This window comes from Lingula anatina, chromosome 5 (genome assembly GCF_051362555.1).
Source record: "Lingula anatina isolate TDL-2025a chromosome 5, LinAna3.0, whole genome shotgun sequence".
NCBI lineage: Eukaryota > Metazoa > Brachiopoda > Lingulata > Lingulida > Lingulidae > Lingula > Lingula anatina.
The window spans coordinates 23,220,753-23,241,055 of NC_141771.1; the positions used below are offsets into that span (position 1 = coordinate 23,220,753).

The 20,303-nt window shown below is 35.3% G+C and overlaps 3 protein-coding genes and 1 non-coding gene across 4 annotated transcripts; 3 read left to right on the top strand and 1 right to left on the bottom strand.

Annotated features, from left to right (window-relative positions):
* Positions 1 to 1,260: 1,260 nt before the first annotated feature.
* LOC147761922 (cytochrome P450 3A4-like) lies at positions 1,261 to 4,746 on the top strand. The gene is made up of 7 exons (XM_087014094.1): positions 1,261 to 1,349; positions 1,586 to 1,740; positions 2,010 to 2,131; positions 2,463 to 2,648; positions 3,151 to 3,166; positions 3,614 to 3,759; positions 4,654 to 4,746. The coding sequence occupies exons 1-7, from the start codon at positions 1,261 to 1,263 to the stop codon at positions 4,744 to 4,746; spliced, it is 807 nt and encodes a 268-aa protein (XP_086870220.1).
* A 625-nt stretch (positions 4,747 to 5,371) lies between these two features.
* On the top strand, positions 5,372 to 6,381 carry LOC147761923 (cytochrome P450 3A19-like). The gene is made up of 2 exons (XM_087013916.1): positions 5,372 to 5,493; positions 5,906 to 6,381. Exons 1-2 carry the CDS (start codon positions 5,384 to 5,386, stop codon positions 6,168 to 6,170), a joined length of 375 nt encoding a protein of 124 aa, XP_086870042.1. The 5' UTR covers positions 5,372 to 5,383; the 3' UTR covers positions 6,171 to 6,381.
* A 2,222-nt stretch (positions 6,382 to 8,603) lies between these two features.
* Positions 8,604 to 13,508, bottom strand: LOC106162920 (uncharacterized). The gene is made up of 4 exons (XM_087012408.1): positions 13,430 to 13,508; positions 10,630 to 10,987; positions 9,558 to 9,829; positions 8,604 to 9,187 (listed from the first exon to the last, which is right to left on the bottom strand). Exons 2-4 carry the CDS (start codon positions 10,787 to 10,789, stop codon positions 8,894 to 8,896), a joined length of 726 nt encoding a protein of 241 aa, XP_086868534.1. The 5' UTR covers positions 10,790 to 10,987; positions 13,430 to 13,508; the 3' UTR covers positions 8,604 to 8,893.
* Positions 13,509 to 16,764: 3,256 nt separating this feature from the next.
* Positions 16,765 to 16,838, top strand: Trnan-guu (transfer RNA asparagine (anticodon GUU)). Its single transcript has one exon. It is a non-coding gene; the product is annotated as a tRNA-Asn (tRNA).
* Positions 16,839 to 20,303: the final 3,465 nt, after the last annotated feature.

Sequence of the window (20,303 nt, forward strand, 5' to 3'; positions counted from 1 at the left end):
AGGACCTTAAAAAATAATTAACAAACAAAATTAATCAACATAACAACGATATTTCTTTCCATACAGAAATGGAAATCAAAGTCTTCCATTTTCGCCTTAAAATCACTACATCAACACCATACTGTACATGCACATTTATGATCAATACTACATGTATAGGTAATGGTTGGCTCATCTTCGAGAAAAAAAAAGATGTCACTCTGCATCAGTTGTAATACCTTGCATTATTTTATATGGATTTATATCTTAATTCTGCACGTCCACCATTTCGCTTTAAATCGCCCGACGGTCATTGAACGAGCTTGTAATTCCGCAATAGACGTTTTGGTCAGCAAGTTATTTTAACAATTAAAATTATTCAGCGAGATGAGACATGGGTATGAATCACTGTCAATCTGAATGCATAATTTAATAGTGTTGTGTTCATTTTAGGATTTACTTCTTCAATTCTCCGAACATTTTGACGTCAATTTTCTGAGAGAAGTGTTTGTCAAACAGTTCAGTAAATTTTACCAAAGAGCAGTGAGTAATGATTTTTACTAATGCCACCCTCCGGGGTTTTTTTATCAATGGCATTACAGTTGTATTTAAATAAGATACTTGATTTTGCACTGTAACTGAGCACATTTGGCTCTTTTTCAGATCCCTGAATTCATAGAGACAGAGAACGAAGAAGTGGGGATGCTTTTGGCTAAAGGAAAACGATGGAAGCGATTGCGGTTAGTAAGCAACCCGTCGTTCTCCACCCTAAAAATGAAACAAGTAAGAATGAAAATGATTGTGGAAAGTAAACCGTTTGTTAAGAGACTAAACGTGTCGAGATAATATTTTTTTCTCTCACCAGAGAGCACACAAGTCAGTTGTGTGATTCAATTCCTAGTAATTGAGTAATGGTCGAATTTCCTAGAGGAATCGAAACACCCGAAGACACTACTAGTCTCTTTTAAACACGATTATTTATTTTACCATCTTTAAAGATGTCACAAGAGAAAACTAATAACATATACATGTAAACAACAATGTAAAAAAATAATTAAAAAAAATAAAATAATTAAAAAAAATTAAGAAGAACGTAACAAAAAAGTTTAACAAATGAAAATAAAAATACCTGTAAATTTATTTTTTTATGAATCCCTCTTGTAATATCTTTTAGTAGCATGGATTTGCCGGGAATTTTTAGGGCAATGCATACTTTACTTCAATTTTAATTGTTAAAACATACGTTGTAAGCTGCATGTGTGACTGCATTTTATTGCAGATATGGCTCCACTGATCCAGGAATCGGTGAAGAGTTTCATGGAAGCTATGGAAAGGCGTTGCCAGGAGGGAATGCCGTTTAATATCCATGAGTAAGTAATGTCGAAATCATGTTTTACGTATTGAATAGCCAGTAACCAAAATTAGATGTCTGCATTAGGGTATCATTCAAGACCGTACGGTATACTTATAGTAATTAATCTCGATCTGTAATCATATGTAAATAATCTCTCTCTCTCTCTCATGAAAAAAATAACTGAAGAACGACAAATCTGGCAGTAAATTCAGGTTATTTAATATGCCATTTCTTTATGTTATGCAATTTCAGTGAATTCCAAGGCCTCACCATGGAAGTCATCGGCTCGTGTGGTTTTGGGCTCGAGCTGAACTCAGTGCGAGATAAAACGTCACCATTTCTGGCAGCATGTCGTGAATTCTTCGGCACGTCATCACTAGCGATGATGGCGCCCTTCTTTATTTCCGGTACGGATATGATCACGTCGTGACAAGGTCATCCATCTATTGGATAGCCTTAAGGTCAGAGTGTCAATTTGATGCCCTAATAATTTGGGCTTTGAAAACTGTATATAAACCCAAGGATCAATTATCACTGCATCGTTCATATATCCTTTTTTTTTTTTTTTTTTACCTGATATGGCCTCCGGTAGGCACGTTGGGTTACACTACCCGTCAACCGTGTTCAGCAGATACAAAATATGTATGTGATCCATAGCTAATGTTCCTGATTGCAGGGATTTTTCCATCATTGACCAGCGTAGCCAAGTTGTGGAACAAATATCTGATGAGAAAGAGGAGGCATGACATAGGTGCACTTGCCAGCGCTGCCATACAGTCCAGATTAAATAATCCAAAGGTATAATGAAATTATATTACTGGTAAAAACCTGTCATGGATTGGAATGAATTATGTATAATAATAATGTGTTCTTAATACACCAGCAAGTAAGTAAATATAAAAAATTCTAAACGCAAATTAAAGCTCTCGACTTAAACGCCTCTATAAGTTTTGGGTTTTCTTGTATAATATATATACGCGTTAATAATCATAAAACCCTGGAATGACACGAGATAGCATATATCAGATAAAGTTAAAAAATATGAATGCATGCCCTCCCAGAAGCGTAAATGCATAGTATTTCAGTGACTTTTTTAAAAGTGGTTTACAACCACATGGTAAATTTTCAGTCTCGACGGGTAGATCTCCTACAGTTGATGTTGGACGCCAAAACTGACAATCTGGACTCGACTGTACTTCAGGCGATGACGGACAGTGACGTAATATCAACACAAGATGGAGTCGAGGCGGATCAGCAGAGCGACACTTCCTCATCTCAAAGAAGATATACACAAAAGGTGAAACTCACAGAAAAGGTAAAAAGACAATCTGGCGTATGTGGCTGCGTGTGTACGCGCGCGTTTGCGTTTGCGCACGTGTGTGTGTGTATGTGTGTGTGTGTGTGACTGTGTGTATCTAAGGAGGAATTCAGTGTTTTAGCTTTATTAAATAGTGGTTGAAAATCCGCTCTTCGAAAAAAATGTATTATACCTACGTGCTACAAAAATATCCTTTAAATAATTTTGAGTGAAAAAGTTATATACGGAATGAATTGGAATCAGTGGGTCTGTGATTTACTTGTTATGAAAACATGTCAGATGTTTGTAAACTGTTCTTGATTAAAAAAAAACAAACAAAAAAAACACAAATATTGAAATATCACTTTAAACAAGTATTGACTAGAGAAATATTCACAGCCAGGAAAGGGTTATTGTATCAACATCTTGTTGATAATTACACAGTGCAATTGTATTTAAATAACCGGGAAGTCAATTTCCCAGAGAAATTAGGAATATGGGCTTTCATAACATAATCTAGCTGTGGAGACTGGAAGGTTCACAGACACAAATAAAAAATTAAGAACCTGTAAATTATGTAATTTATACGATGTAGATGATGCATTTCACTTTATCCTTACATGCCCTCACTACAGTACGATTAGGCATAAATACAACAGGACATTTTATTATACAAAGCCAAGCGTCTTTAAACTAATTAAATTATTATCACTTAACAATGTCTCACACTTAAAGAACTTGAGAAAGTTTTTTTTTTTAATATGCATTGGAGCTAAAATTAGGGTCACTCCGATGAATTATTATTATTATTATTATTATTATTATTATTATTATTATTATTATTTGCATCAGTAGTAGTTGTTTTTGTAGTGGTAGTTGAGTTGATGTGACTTTATGTTGTCAATGTATTCCATTCAGATGAGCCGTACGGCTGAAAGGTTTAATAAATCGAATTAATTGTTGACTTTTATTTCAATCTTTAGGAGATCCGGGCCAGTGTGTAACGTTTTTGTTCGCAGGGTATGAAACTACCAGCACCGCCCTGGCCTACGCCGCCTACCGCCTAGCAACGAGTCCAGAGGCACAGAAAACTCTCCAGGAGGAGGTAGACCAATACTGCACTGAAGAGGTAAGTGTCTGCAGAGAAACAACTCTCTTGAAGGGAAAGAATTATATATTGAAACAGTGTAGGAATATACCTAGTTGAATTCAGATAGTTCTATAGTAAAATAGTTGGATTCAGGCGGCGCCTTTGTACACACTTTTTTAAGTAAATGGCGGATGTACAAAATCAAGCCCTAAGATCCTATAAAATAATGTAGTGTTTAAAAGTAATTAAACTGCGGTAGGGAGATTAATTTCCAAGATGAGCCAGTTGTTACTAATAGTTTAAATCACATCGACGCAATTGTATCATGTTGTTGTTGTAATTATATTAATTGGGAATTAGAGATGTTCTGCTTCTTTTTTGTATAGTTTATTTAATCAGTTTGTCAGTTATATATCAAATATTATTTTTCTTATATATATATATATATATATATATATATATATATATATATATATATATATATATATATATATATGTTATTCAAATAAATTATATAAATAAATAAAAATAATAGTGAACATAGTATGACAATACACATAGAACAAAAAAACAATGTAAAGAAGCTTATGCACACATACATACAGCGCACGTGCAGTCATGTTCGCTCGTTTCCTCATCTGTACGTCAACTGTACAGCAATTATTTTCATAATAATAATAATAATAATAATAATAATAATAATAATAATAATAGTAATCCAATGAAAGTAAGTAGTTGAGAAGATGTAAAGCAAAGTTTGAAAATCGAAAGCTAAAAGCAAACTGCTCATCAAACTTACACTTATTTGGATACATGAACTAACTACACGTGTAATAGATGCACATTTATTCGAGCACTTTACATCATTTTCAAACTAAGCACTTTTTTCAATCAGCTTGAAAAACTATGTATGACATATAGAAACTCTTTTAGGGTCCTCCATCGTATGAGACCATAAGTAAGATGCAGTATTTGGACATGTTCTTAAGGGAAGCGCTGCGACTACACCCTATCGCTCCAGAGTAAGTAGCCTCACTAATGCAAAATAAATCCAATTTTATTCTATATAAAAGTTGCGCATAAGCAGCAGCCATATCTCATTTTGCGCTACAGTACCTAACCGTTAGGGGCCATTCATTTTTGCCCTCATTCTCACACGTCTTCAAAGAGTACACATTTTCCAGACCCTTCGCAAGGTGAAGGTTAAAAAGGTGACCTTCGCCAACACACCCCTAGGTCTGTGATCATCATTTTATTTTCCCAAAGCACACAGAAGGCATTACCATCAGTGTACGGTTTGTAGACTTGTGAAAATAATGATAAAATGAATAACTCTGTAGTCAACCATAGGGAGCACGTGCTTTGTCCTGTAATTTTCCCTTACAACAGCCACGCACTAAAAACGAATTCTAAAAAAAAAAATGAGATAATTATTTCGATATAATAGGTTTTTTGATACCTCGTGTCGTAATAATTAAAAGTAAGAGTTCCTGAAAAAGTGGTGCGATCATTTTTAAAGGATTGAATCGCATCGGCTGATGCGTAATGAATTTTAATTCAAATTAAATTTTTAATTCAAATTAAAATTTGTCAAACTACATCTATAAACTAGTATGTTTTCATTAGTGGACCACGGAGAACTACACAGGAATCCAGCACAGTGATGGGTGTTCACATCCCCAAAGGCATGAGTGTTCGCTGTAACATATACAGTATCCACATGGATCCTGAGCACTGGGCACCCCCAGACCCCAGCCTCTTCCGTCCTGAACGGTAAGGTGCTGCCATCTATCGATAATCATTGGATTTTGCTATTTATTTGAAGAAAGGTTTTGATTCTTTTTATTTTGACTTGATTTTTTTATTTGTTTATTTTATTTATTTTTAGACAAAGGTGAAACTTTAATTGAATCTCATTTTGGAGTTAACGTTTGAAATGTTTGAGGTATTAACATTCAAGACTTATCACATTACCTTTTTCGTGTCAGTGACATATTCATCTTCATAATTACTATTGCACAAATTCATTTTTGAGTCAAATTTAAGCATGCTTGTTTCCGCCCTGTAATTTGAAAGTCTAATGACCTCAGCCAGGCGCATTCATGCTCTACAATAGTCGTGGGTAAACCAGGTACACGTGACATGATGTAACTCTACGTCATCTTTGTGTTGTTCTTCTATCCAGGTTCACGGCAGAGAGGGTTGCTAAGCGTCACCCCATGGCCTGGCTTCCATTTGGGGCAGGCCCCAAAAACTGCATTGGTATGAGGTTCGCCCTGATGGAGGCCAAGATGACCTTGGCGTGTCTCGTGAAGAAGTTCAGCGTTGAGACCTGTGCTGAGACGCAGATTCCAGTGGTTCACGTGGCTAGGGGCACAGTGCAGCCGGAGAAAGGTGTCACCGTGCGTCTTGCAAGGCGGAATGCGGTGGGCAATAAGACTACAAAGTAGACATATTAGTTGAACATATTCACAAAGTTCCATAGCAAGTGTCACGATTGACGATGTTGTATGACTTATATCTTTCAGAAACAATTAGCTTACATGTTTAAAGTAGAAAAAATTGAGAAATGTGTTCCGTTTAAAATGTTCTATTGTGCGGATGGGTGTCGAATTTAGTTGACAAAGAAGGGCATTGTATTTGAAAGACATCAAAAAGGATGACTATTAACGTGAACAAGTTTTAAAATATGTATATGATTTATTTAAAATTAAAATACATCCCTTAATATTTTATAAATATATTTTTACAGATATATTAAGTCTCTCTACATGTTTTTTTTTTTTTTTTTTTTTTTTTTTTTTTATAACACTTGCTTGGGTGTTATATATTTCAGAATCATCAGTTAGGATTACTATTTCTGTGAACAAGTTTTAAGATATGTTTATAAAAATCTTTATATGTCCCTTAATATCTTATCAATGTATTTTTCAAATATATTAAGTCACTTTGCATGTTTTTTAAGAACACTAGCTACACGGTTGGGTGTTTTATATTGCAGAGTCATCAGTTATGCTTACTATTTCTGTGAACATGTTTTAAGATATGTTTTTAAATAACTTTAACTTAAAATATGTCCCTCAATATGTTATCAGTGTAATTTTACAGATATATTGTCACTTTCCTTGTTTTTCTTTTCTTTTTTTTTTTTTTTTTTTTTCAAAAGAACACTGACTAGGGTGTAATATCCCTCGTAATTCCAGCTCTACAGTACGTTGGTATATAGATGTATGTATACCAATGCAAAGTGATGGACAAAAATAATATTGCGTTTTCTTTTTTTTTATGTAAAAGTCGATTTATCAATGCGTTGTATTGTCCAATCTCACCGCTTTATTGATTTACAAGTTCCTAGAATGACAATAATTTGTCAAACTTTCGCGACAGTTTCTGGAAAGGGGTTAATACACAGTAGACTTGGTTAAGTTCCACACACGTTACTGGTATGTCTGTTCTTTCCATGGTAAACACACTATATCTTTAGTAATGGTTGTTGTTGATATCCACTTTATTCGCGCCCTCTTAAGAAACTAAGAATGCACGACCGACTAGCCAAAGGTGTTCAAAAATAAGCTTAATAAATGTATACTGTGCACGCTAACAAAGGTCCGCTATAAGCCACAATTTTATTACAGGTTGAAATCCCTCAGTACAAATAACCAAGGGCAACACAAATGTCTTATGGCGTCCTCCACGCTTCCATACTAAAACTAGGTGAATCGTTATTGGCTGAGAGGCACTGTTGTTTTCAACAAACGCCTCCAACTGAATGGCGTCGTCCACTAGCAAAACGACGCTACGACAACGTCGTCAAAGCTGTTAAAATGGAGACGGTTGCACGGATTTGACACTTCCTCGACACTGTAGAAGAGTTAACGGACCGTTTATGCACGGTGGCATAGCACGGGTATTTACTGCAATCAGGATTAGAGGACCAAAGATGGGCCTTCTTCTATAGAAGCGACATTACTTTAACCGTCGGCAACCTCCCACTGTCCCGTCCCTTCTTCCTGGATCCCCCAGTAAATATACTGTACCACAAGTGGCATCATTTGAACCCTCTGGACCCTCCTACTGTGTCGTCCCTCTCCCTTGATCCCCACTAAATATATCCCAAGCGACAATCATTTTAGCCCTTTTAACCATTTGAGTGATATGTGGACTCTATAAATACACTCTAGCATTTCATCCCAAGTGTTGAACACATGTTTTTCTTCACATTTATATTATGTTCTTATTATATATATATATATATATATATATATATATATATATATATATATATATATATATATATATTTTTATTTTTGATGCAGCAATATTTTTTCTTCTTAGTAACTATAACTCAGCTGTGTCTTTGTGCCCTATTTTTATTCTCTTAAGAAATTCCAATGTCAAAAAAAAAAAAACTTTTACACTCGTTATTCAGAAAAAACTCAAAGCTGAATATTGTCTTTCTACCAATTACCACGTTTAAAATACTGTAACTGTAAACAGAAAATATCCCTTTCACGCATTACAAATTTAAATTTACCATGCATTCAAAATTTTCAAATTGTGTCTTACGATTACACCCCTCAAATATATATAATTAACTAAATAATTATGCAAAAAGAACACCAAAAGATATACATTGAACTGAAACATTATCATCTTCCAATCCACAAATTACAATTAAATTAGATAGAGTGGAATTGCATCGTAAGTACCCCATGTTCCGTGTTCCTGTGACATCCAGTTACCAGTTCAATAACATGAAATTAGAAATACTGTAAACGTCAAAGCCACAAATTACAGGCTGCACAGCGACAGATATATCTTTACTTCAAAAAACTTCCAATAAGCACTTTGACTACGGTGTTCAAAATTTAATGTTGTGAAAAAAAAAAAAAAAAAAAAAAAAAAAAACACCAAGCCCATTGACAAAGTGGACAGTCATTCTTTTTGGAAGCTATGAAAAGAAACCTTCAAGTCACTCAGACCCAAATGTTTATAGAGAAAAATAACTGAAACTGCAGTTGGTGCTTCCCATTTTCAGTGCTCATAGTCCGTATTCATATGGAATTCAGTCCTGGTTTTTGACTGTGTATACATTGCTGTATTGTTTGTCCGTATTCAATATTTCCCCACCGTCAATGTGTTTCCGCTGTGTGTGTTATTGTCACTGTATCTTTTATGGTCGTTCAGGTAACAAGAAAGGTTTCCATGGCGGCAGACCAGGTGGGATCAAGTCGTCATAGTCGTTGGTCGCGTTCCCATTGTAGTCTCCGCAGATTCCACGTACCCCCAGGGCAGAGGCGCAATGTTTGCCAGTCATTTCTATCTCAACCGTGTGCAGGTAGACACTGACAGTCATTGGAACTGCATGGCAAACTATGAAGTACCCTCTAGGTGCAAGACTATCCCCTGTGACAAGTCCACCGGCATATACGAAAGGTGTATCAATAATTTCGCCTGTGCCTCGTTTCTGGAAGGAAAATGCAAAAGATGTTGTTTTTTTCTGAATCACAGAAACAGTATAAACTACTGCAACATTTCTACAAGATAGGGTAGAACTAGGAAGATAGAAGTGGAATAGGGCTGGGGCTACATCTGACTCGGTTCGGGAAGGCAAATGCAAACCATTTTTTAAAAAATGCAATATTTATAATGAATAGCAAGCAGTTAATTAACAATATCGATTGTACTGCACTGAAATGAAATTCATATGAGAGAGAGAGAGAAAGACAGAGAGGGACGGAGGGAGGGAGCGACAGCAAGGAACGTACTACATGGACTTAATAGGTGGGTTTAAAATGTGTTAACTGAATTGAAAACTAAAATTAAAAAAAACTCACCAACAACGTCACATTTGAGCCTAAATCAGCCTGGAAAAATTCACCTGAACACCCCACGAAAACTCGTTTGATGCGTGTTCTTGGTCCCCCATTAAATAACTCTTGCTCCGTGACCACCCACCAACGACTACCCGTCCACGACATGACCATGATGCCGAATTTCGTAACGACTGGTAGACTGATAGTTTGAACAGGAGTGTTATAACTGAAGTGCAGGCCGTCAAACGTCTTGTAGCGAACATCGCCTCGTGCCCAACAAGTGGCATTCGGAACTAAATGAACAGAAGATTCCAATTTTAAGTACATTCTAAAGGTATCAATGAATAATTATCTCAGCTTCAGATGGTTAAAATGTTTAAGTTACGTGTTCTGTTGGCTAAAGGGTTGTGAGAATAGTGGAAATGAAGCAGGCTTCTAAATTAAAATAAATAAATAAAATAAAATAACAATAATACTAAAAGAAAAAAAAATCAACCAACATTTCGAACCTAACTTAGGTTAAATTTCCCGTGCTGCTTCCATGTAGTATACGAAATCGCACTAGTTCTAGGCCTGGATAAAATAAGAAATCCCCGTGTTGTGTGGTTCGTGAAATTACATGTAATTTTATTAAAAGTAAAACGCCGAAAAGGCAGAAAAAAAAAAAAAAATATATATATATATATATATATATATATATATATATATATATATATATATATATATATATATATATATATATATTATGTTTTAATTACTCCTAAACTGTCGCACTGTCGTTAAGAGAGACAGAAGAATAACTTGATCCTGCAATCTCAAAACTTATAGAAACATGCTTTTAATTTTTTTGTCATGTTTGATTTTTAAATCCCTGAATAGGATAGAATGTAGGAAACAAATTAAATCATTTATCCATTGAGGAAATCATATGCATGCTTAAAAGTTAACTGACAAAAAGAGGTTTTCAAGTTCATTTTCTTCATCAAATATGTGTCTTTCTATGCCATTGAGAATCACGAAGAACACTAAAATCAACAAGCTACTAAAAGGAGTGTTGCGTTTCTCTGGTATTAAAACTGTCATATCTACTTACGTTCATAATAAACTTCAGGTGCCAAAGATTCGCTGCCTTCAAGTGGTGCCATATTAGCTTCAATTTCATCAAATTCCTCGTCGTATACCGCCGCACTAGGCCCAACGCACTGGCAAATCAGCAGTATGGCCACGGCCAGGGAAATAAGTTGTCGATCCATGATGTCGCCAAGCAGCTGTGTCAGCAGTCGTCACTGTAAAGCTTTTTAAAGTCCTCGCGTTTATCAAATTTTCATTACGACGGAACAGAAACTACCAATGAACGTTTTGATGAATATTAATGTTGACGTCATCAGAGTTAAAAAAATTGTTTACGCTTGTCCCATGCCTTACTTTTATTTTCTTCTGTTCGTAGAATTCTGGAAAAGAGTCAAGGTGAAGATTTTAGTTGTTTTAGTTGTTGAATCCTTATTACATGTCCCCCCGGAAGCTAGGTCAAAACGCTTTTACCCTATTCTCATATGCAATGGATCCCAAACTAAATATATGTCGCGTAGGTATGAAAGAGTGAAATAATTCTGGCTAGGTTGAATGCTTATTTTGTGGATTCTGGGAGAGTAACATTGTTTTTATATTCACTGCTCATGTTACCCTAGATTCAAGAATTCAGTTTTGCCAGCTCGATCTTGATTTCGTACAACAATGCTGACTCTAGCCACCGGAGGCATACTGGGGCGTATTCGGCAAAATTTTGCCTGGGGCGCTTCCATATTTGGAAGTCACGTGTCTCGTACCTTAAGGCTCCGTCCCGCCTAGAGACGACGTCATCTCGTGCAGACGAGACAAAGAAGCATAATGGCTGACGCTAAGTTTGAAGTTTGAACTAAGACTACCTTGCGATCGAAAATCAGTGCCAAAACACGAGCATCTTTCTGCTTTAAAAACTGATTTTTCGTGTAGCCGCACAGTCCTTATAGTGGTATCGGACATCCAGTGTAGCTGTCAAACTTGGCACACGGCAAGCACGTGTATTGTGTTAATATCTCCAGGAGCAAATGTTTTGATTAGCCAAATTATATTATATATTTTTCAATTCACATTTTAAATGCGGTAAATAAAATTAAATAAAGCAAAATTAAATAAGCTTTTCGTTTCATTTTGAACTTAAATTTTGACATTCAACCGCAGATTCACGGCGGAGCAGTTCCTTTCATTGACGGATACTCAAGACTGTCGTTGTTTTTCAGGGGCACTGTAAGGCTACCACATGAAAAAAGTATATGTTAGCAAGCTAACTATAGGCCTATAGTCCCCTGTCACTTAGGGCAGTTCATGTTGGAATAAGTGATCTCATCTAGTCATCTATCCATGTTAAAGGTTCACGTGATTGTAGACTTTACAGATGTCCTTTATTTCTACACATGTAGTTCTTGTTCCTTTTCTAGACACATATCAACTTCTCTTCGCAATCAATAATTGTAAATCAATCATGTCAAAATTATGTCTAGAACTTTTTAACAGGACTTGATGAACTACCATTTTAATATCTGCATGATATAAAACAGTTTTAGTTGATCTTCCCTCTTCTTATATTGGCTCTTTATGTTGTACATAGCCATATATATATATTTATACTGTGAAGTCTACTGAATATAATTGGATTTAAGATTTTATTTAATAAATAAATAAATAAATAAATAAATAAATAAGTAAGTAAATAATAATAATTATTATTATTATTATTATTATTATTATTATTATTATTATTATTATAAGTCAGAATCAAATGATTCGAAATTGATCAGAGTCCGTACCAAAAGACAAACAAGCGACCACATGAACAGTCGGTAATTCAATAGTAAAGGCCGTATCTGATTTCACACTGACGCTAATACCATTATATGTATGAAAGACTGTTCAATTCTGTCTGAACACATTTGATTCCTAATCATGTCTTTTGCTTTCCTGGCCAATTCTATATGTGTTGAAGGAATGCACGTTTTGTATTAGCAACAAAGATGAGTGTTGAGAGTTTCTTATTTGCCATGGCTCATGTAATTTTACCCCCTTCCTTCCGTCACTTAATAAGCAAAATATATATTTTTTCCAACGACCATATGCTAGCTGCCATATCTTTTTCTCGGAATATCTTAATTACTGTAAAGGCGTTGAGGTAAAATATGATGAAAAAAAGCAAAGATGTCGTATATTTAATGAAGTGATGGAGCCGAAAGGTTTCTTCTTGCCAGTATAAGATTAACATAAAACCTCCAATGCCTAAATAATTAAATCATTTTTTCCTACGTTCTATCGAATTCGAATTATTATATATGTTATGTGTCAAATAAAGCATTGTATGTATGAAAAATGAACGTTTAACTTTCTTTAAAATTCGTTTCTGATATTATTTAGAAGTTTGTTTTAAAAGCAACCTGGGCCCGGTTTCATCAAGGCTGGATAGCGCTATCCTATGGATAAAAATGGCTGCTCTCCTCTGGATAGAGCTATCCAGAGGATAGTGAGTTTCATCAACAGTGGATAGCGTTATCCAGGGGATAAATCAGCTTATCCAGAGGATAAAGTTGTCCGCCCGAAATAGGTGGGATAAATCTGCTAGCATGCTGTTAAATCATCAAAAATGGCTAACCTGCTTGGTTTGGCAGTAAATCCTGTGAGATTTCACAGGCGGAGAATAATTAGAAAGATAATTTTAAAAGATGTGTGTTTGCTTTTAATGCTTTGAGTGATGCTGAAACAGATTACATAACAGACTTGATCAAAGTTGACATCGCGCCTGCTACGAACAGAACCCATGCAATCTCCATGAGAGACCAATTATATTTTATTTTACTAAAACAAACCTTTTAAATCGACGAAAAAACTCTACACTGCTATTGACATAAACTGCCAAACATGCCAAGTCAGCCATTTTGTTAGAAAGTATGTCACGACCTTGCCCTTCAACTGCAAATTGTAAACATTGCATGAGGCACAACTAATGCAATGTGATGTGTTTTTGACACTGACACTAAAATATGCTGTAGATATTATAGTCCCATTATTTTAATGAATGTACCATCTTGAAATATACTTAGAATATTGTTAATCATGGGTAATTTATTTTCCAAATATGGTATAGATTACTTTTTGGTTAGCAACTATCATGGCTTTTATAATGTTTATAGCAACCAACTGCATTATGGGAATGTCTTTTTCTAAATATGGCATTGGATAAGTTGTTATCCATTGGATTACTATCATGCTGTTTATCCAGCCTTTGTGAAACACAAATTTATACAGAGGATAACTATACAGAGGATAAGAAATTTATACACTGGATAGTGTTATCCCTAGGATAGCCTATCCAGCCTTGATGAAACCGGGCCCTGATGTTGTGGAGCAGATTGAGCCATAAATACAATGTACATCATAAATATTCATCGTTTCTTTTATTAAGCGTTTTATCATGATCATTAAATTTATTTGGCCACTTAATACATTATAGTATGCTGCCAGTCGCCTAGGCTATTTTACTCATAACTATAATAGGGCTATTTCTCACAGAAATCTCACTAAATGTATAATTCTGTCTGTCATGAAATCGTTTGGATATTCCTTGTTTAATTCCCCGTTATTAGTTGCCTCTTCCAAAATCTCCTACCATTTGTTGTCGACATCAGATCCTTTTTTCAGTTTATAAATCTTTTTCTCCTTGGGTATTAATACCCTGAATCTAACAGACATCACTGATAATACTTTACAGTTTCTACCCTTTATATATATATATATATATATATATATATATATATATATATATATATATATATATATATATATATATATATTACGCGCATGTGCTTTTTATATAATTTGCCTTCATTAACGTCCACCTTATCTTACGTGTTTTACCTCCTGTACACGTCTCATTCTCATTCTACAACATCATCATCATCAATGTCATATTTATCCTTGGCACACTGTCAGTGCTTTTTTCCCAAACTAATCTAATTACTACAGTAAAGCCCGAATGTGTGAGGGCAGTTCATTCCATAAAACTGGTGCTGTGATTGAAAATGCCCTGTGGTCGGAGGTTTAAGTTATTTTATTTTTTTTATTATCATTCCTGGTAAAGCAAAGAGAGGAGGTGGATCTGGTGGACCTGGTGAGATTGGCTGAACTTGGATGTAGCACAGAGTTAAAATTTGATGGGCATTCATCTCTGGTGAATTTAAAAACAAACAGCAGTGATATAAAAACAATTCTCTGTCGTACGGGAAGCCAATGTAGTTAGAATAAAATACGTAAAGTGTATCTAAATAGGTGAAATGTATCTACCTTAAATTGATCTTCTTTATTAGCATGATATTTAAATTCCACCACCCTCATCTAACTCTTGCCACACTAAATATTTGGTGTTTGTCCTATCAAGGAGGACCTATTTGCATGCATGTAGATTACATCAAACTTACTATGCTTCAATCATCCTTCCTCCAACCCCCTCCCAATCTTTTGTTTCAACTATTTAACAAATTAAAGACCATTCATTGTGTACCCTAAATGTATAAATTTATTTATTTATAAAGTAACCTTTAAAAGATTAATAAAAGTAAAAAAAAAAAAAACAAAAAAAAACAACGAATTAAGTAAATAAGTTAAAACGTGATGGAATAAAATGAAATACATAACGATCACACAGCTCATATAAAAGACAGTTTAAAACTGTTAATGTAGACCCACAAGCAGTTTAAAATTATTTTAAATTACTTTTTTTTTAACCATCTAGCTGGGTCTCTCTCACCAGTGGCTGATTGGGTATAACATGAGAAACCTGCTATGATAAAGTCTCACGGTAAGGTGAGGCAAAGCTCATTACCCTACAGAACAGAGAATTAGCTAATTTAATAACAGTAGCACAAGTCTTTAGAACTTCTAAAAAAACTTTTAAAATATTTGATGTAGGAGATTTGGGAGAAACAGCCATAAATCTTGTAACAAATTTGTTTTGCAGCGTGTCCAATTCTTTCAGGGGTTTCTGAGACGTCCAAATCGCGTCAGGGTATGGAGGTCCGGATAGCACACGCCGTTTAAACAGAACTATAAATATGGAATGCTTTTGTTAAAGGGATAATAACTCTTTATATGAGATCTATATTTCACAATAAAAAACATTGGGAACAACTCATACAAATATAACATATATGGCAGTTATAGTTTTTATTCTGATATCTGATCTTGTCTTTACACCACGTGACCTCCATTGATGGCTATATTCTGTTATAATCTCTTAAAAGATTATAACAAAAAACAAACTTTTTTGAAAAAAAACACAGGGACTAACTTTGAATGTAAAAATGGTTTCATTAACCCTTGGTAAATATGGGGAAATTGTTGTTTACTGCAGGAAAAATCATTTTTGGCCAAAACAAAGAGTTATATTGTCTTTAATGTTCCACGTTCTAACATAATCAAGGCAAACATCAACTAAAACTTGAAGTTCTTTACGTCTTAATTTTTACGTTTTAAATAGTGGGAATCATGTTTATAAAACACAGTAAAACTAACTAAATCAAATTACATATCACATTTGGAGCGTAATCTTGAAGTAATGTATACATTTGTACATTCAATGTACGTCTATGAGGGTTAGATACATGAAGGTTTGACGGTAATAGGTCCACTTTTTCAGAAAAAGAATCACACTTTTAAAACTGATGGCTACGGGCCTGCCGAGTTTTAACTTACTTTACAAAAGGCTTTTAAATAATGGTCGCATTTGCCGTATTTATTTATTCCAACGAAATTCGCCGTACTTCAGCAACCATGCACAAAAAAAAGGAATGCGAGAATGGACTGAAAACCGCCAGAAAACTGCGGTGTTTTAAACATGTTACTGTGCTGTGAACTTATTCAAAAAAATTTAAGGTAAAACTGAACCTTTTCTAGTCGCATTTCCACGGAATCCGAGTCTGCCACATCCACGTCTGGGCTGTTGACCGAAAGGTTGGTTTTTCAAGCCCACCCAGGGACAAATATGTTTTGATAGAATTCATATGATTGATATACATGTTAATCGGAATTTATCATCAGTACAGAGGCCTTATACATAAAGGTTAAGCGACGGTGAGATAAAATCTCAATCTTCCTGCCGTGATGAAGGCCCCAGGTGCTAATTAATACCTTCAGGTGAGTTATATAGGTCTCTGTGGCGCAATCGGTTAGCACGTTCGGCTGTTAACCGAAAGGTTGGTGGTTCAAGCCCACCCAGGGACGGTCACAAATTTGTTAATAAGGGGATAAAATGGTTAATTAAAATCCCGTCTGATGAACGGCAAAATACGACGATATAACTTAACCTCATGATTCTCTGCTGGAGCCAAAGAAAATTGCACAGAATCAGTGTGCAGCCCCGGAAGCTTGTAAACTTGACGCAGATTTTATGATTTATGATTATTGGTGTGAGATGTATACGGGATTAATATTTGTGCTGCAATAAAGAACGAAAATTGTGAAGGTCTATGTCAGTCAACGTCCTGTTTGTACAAAACGCCTAGGGAGAGAGATAATCAGTTGTATATTTAAAATCCATAAACACACCTTAAAGCTACCCTATCCCTAAACTTACCTCCAGTATGCTTTTTGTCTTCAATCATCATTTCATTCTCCTGTTCGACACGAGCACCCTTAACTATTATACTAATATTTCTACTCATAGTTCCTTTATTTGTCATCATTAATTCTTGTATATCAGCATTAACTAGTCCGTACTATCCAGCAAACAAACTTGATTTCCTGGCATCTTATGGATGATAGGTACATGTGTGTTTGTCATTATTTACGTAACTAATCGAATGGTAACTGCATTTTTCAATTATATCATATGTAAGTTCGTTTCTACAGTCCCTCAACATCAGTATTATCTTCGTTGGTCATAACTTTGGATGTTAAATCTTTGATACTATTATCTTACTTGGCTCAACATTTCTATCATGTAAGATAGTCGTCTATAATCTAAAACTCGACCAAATTGAATTGTTAACTTGTTTGTTAACTCGTCTGCTTCCCCCAACTTGGTTTTCACATAAATTTCTTCATTACAATCACTTATTCACAGTATTTGTCTATCATCACACAGGAAAAAAAAACCAAATAACCTACGTGGTGTATGCAGGTCATGTCAATTTTGCCCTGCGTCACATCACCCTAGCAGTCATTTTGGATACTTCATTCCATGAATGTTTCCTGTGCTACTGTAAAGAACTCTTTGTTGTAGATTCAGAATAGGTGAAATGGAAAAGATCTGTATAGTGGCGTACAAAATCATATGAGCTACCTGTTACAGGGTTTACATAGCTGTGGTCAGGGAGAAATTGATCTGAAGCTTAATGCTGGTGTAATATAATGCAGCATACAGTGGGGATATACTGTTCTATGTATATTATCTGTGAATCAAAAATCAGTTAGACATAATGTGACCGTCTACACTTCATTGATTCTTCAAATGTTTGACTTGACGGCCAGATTATCGTGAGAGATGTAACGAATAAAACTATTTCCTTAATTCACCTATTCACCCATAAAACTAGTTTTACATAACTGCTGAGTAGCATTATGTAATAGCTTCCAATAAATAATTCAGTAAGCTGACAAAATCGGGTTTGCCGCCAGTATTACATCGTAATACCTTAAAATGCCATGAATTGCGCTATAATTGTATAATGTCTCAAACATATGAATGCACGCTTGCCTTGTTTCCCCTGAAGATCACGGTGAAGCGCGTAAACACATGCACAAACTACCCGTGGGGTCACCCCAACATAAAATCAACCATTTTGACTACTTGCTAGTAGAATGACAATAGCTGTCAATGTTGCAGTGTCATCTGACATGATATTGTCATAAGGAGAAAGTATCAGGTAAACAGAAAAGAATGACTCGGCTACAGACAACTACCCTCTGACCAAAATTGTCGCAACTTTTTATATCAAAGGATTCATCTCGTCGTGTATGGTATTTTTTAAAACTAAAAAAGCATCTCTTCTGGCACCTATTGAGTGATATCATGGCATTGTTCCACGTTTCTGCCCACACTCCGTTTATCAATTAAAATACAAAGTTTATAATAGAACCATCAATACATACAGATATAATGATATCTGTACATAGTATTTGGGTATTGTAAGATAGTTCAAACCAACGTCAATTTAACAGTGTGCTTTAAAAAAAGCATACTTATGATCAGTTTTCGAGGCTAAATCGGCGTGACTGATTTATGACTTTATCGCCAAAAGAAATGGGCAGTTTGACTGAACCAAAAACATTCTGTAATGATCCATTCACTACAGAAACATTCTTCATGTGAGATGTTTTATAAAACGTAAGATTTCTGTTATCTAACATTTCAAAAAATGCTCTGACACAACATTTAACGACGCCTAGGTATCGACTAATGTATCAACATGTATTTTTTTTTATTTTAATTGACAGCACATTTTGAAATTGATGACAGTGAATAGTCGAAGATCTGATTTCTTTCTTATAATTTTACCTACCATATAAGCATATAGTCATTTAGGGTAATAGCTTTCTCAAGTTACCCCACTCGATTACACACATAATGAGTTGAATTCCGAGTAAAACAGCTACTTATAAAATGTGTGAACTCACCACAGCCTTAACACATCGGGAATGATTGAGTTTGACTTGACCTTGGATCTCCCTCATTGGTAGATTGTTGACGCTTCCATGCACCCCAGAATTATTGGTACTGAAACCGGCGTGGGGTATCCACTATAACCTCCCGGAGATTGCTGTTGCACTGTCGAGGTGCGTCTTGCATTGTTATTTTCTGTTCTTTCGGTTTTGACGATGTTCATTCCCCTCCCCCAGCTGTGTCCACTGTAAGGACGTCTGTGGGGCGATATGCGTTGACCACTTGGGTCAACTTTTGGTGGAGGGCGTCGATTTTGGCCATTACCTCCATGATGTTCATTATGTGCTTTTCTCCTGACGGTTGTACTGCATTCTCCGCCAGCCTTGCTTGCTCCAATAATTGGTCTTGGTCATGTGGTTCCCTTTGAGCCACAGATGACCTAATTTGTGGCAACGATCCATTTAGAATTGCTATTGACGTCACGTGTTGATATAGCTGTGTCTGCTGTACATCTCGTCCCATGGAAGAGACATAGTTTAGAAAGGGTTCTGCAGAACTTGCTGTCTTTCAAATAATTTGGAAATTACGGAACAAGTCTCTTGGTTCATTGTATACTTTCCAAAAATTTCACAGCTGTGATGTTCACAGTCCTTTTTTCATTTTGACTTGCTGGTTTCGTATTAGTCTAATGTCGCGTAGTCAACATGGATGGAAAATCGAAATTATTTGCTTTGTGTAACAGATACACTTTTTAAATGATTAATCCCTTCTTCGACATCCTATTTTGGAATTACCAAGGTGTAAAATCTAAATCTAAAGACACGCCCTTGGATCTTTTTTCTTTTATTCTCCATTGCTCTTTCTGCATATTTTACTGATGAATAACTGGATACTGGTAATGTATATAATGTTACAATTTGTGGTCGTCGTGATTTTTCAATTACTAAGATCTCTGTTGGGTCTTCTTTATATAGTCCGAAAAATCGAATAAAAGAATTCTTAATTGGTCTGTTTCTTATTAATTTTGGCGTTGGCCCCACTATCGGTGAGCCTGCGAAAAAATGAGACTTTTTTGTCAGGTCTCT

Coding starts and splice junctions, on each gene's coding strand:
- LOC106162920 (XM_087012408.1), bottom strand. CDS start 10,789: ATGGATCGACAACTTATTTCCCTGGCCGTGGCCATACTGCTGATTTGC. Junction 9,830..10,629: donor ACCTGAAGTTTATTATGAAC/GTAAGTAGATAT, acceptor CTGTTCATTTAG/TTCCGAATGCCACTTGTTGG. Junction 9,188..9,557: donor GCTCAAATGTGACGTTGTTG/GTGAGTTTTTTT, acceptor TTTTCCTTCCAG/AAACGAGGCACAGGCGAAAT.
- LOC147761923 (XM_087013916.1), top strand. CDS start 5,384: ATGGGTGTTCACATCCCCAAAGGCATGAGTGTTCGCTGTAACATATAC. Junction 5,494..5,905: donor AGCCTCTTCCGTCCTGAACG/GTAAGGTGCTGC, acceptor TCTTCTATCCAG/GTTCACGGCAGAGAGGGTTG.
- LOC147761922 (XM_087014094.1), top strand. CDS start 1,261: ATGGCTCCACTGATCCAGGAATCGGTGAAGAGTTTCATGGAAGCTATG. Junction 1,741..2,009: donor GGCGCCCTTCTTTATTTCCG/GTACGGATATGA, acceptor TCCTGATTGCAG/GGATTTTTCCATCATTGACC. Junction 3,760..4,653: donor ACCAATACTGCACTGAAGAG/GTAAGTGTCTGC, acceptor AAACTCTTTTAG/GGTCCTCCATCGTATGAGAC.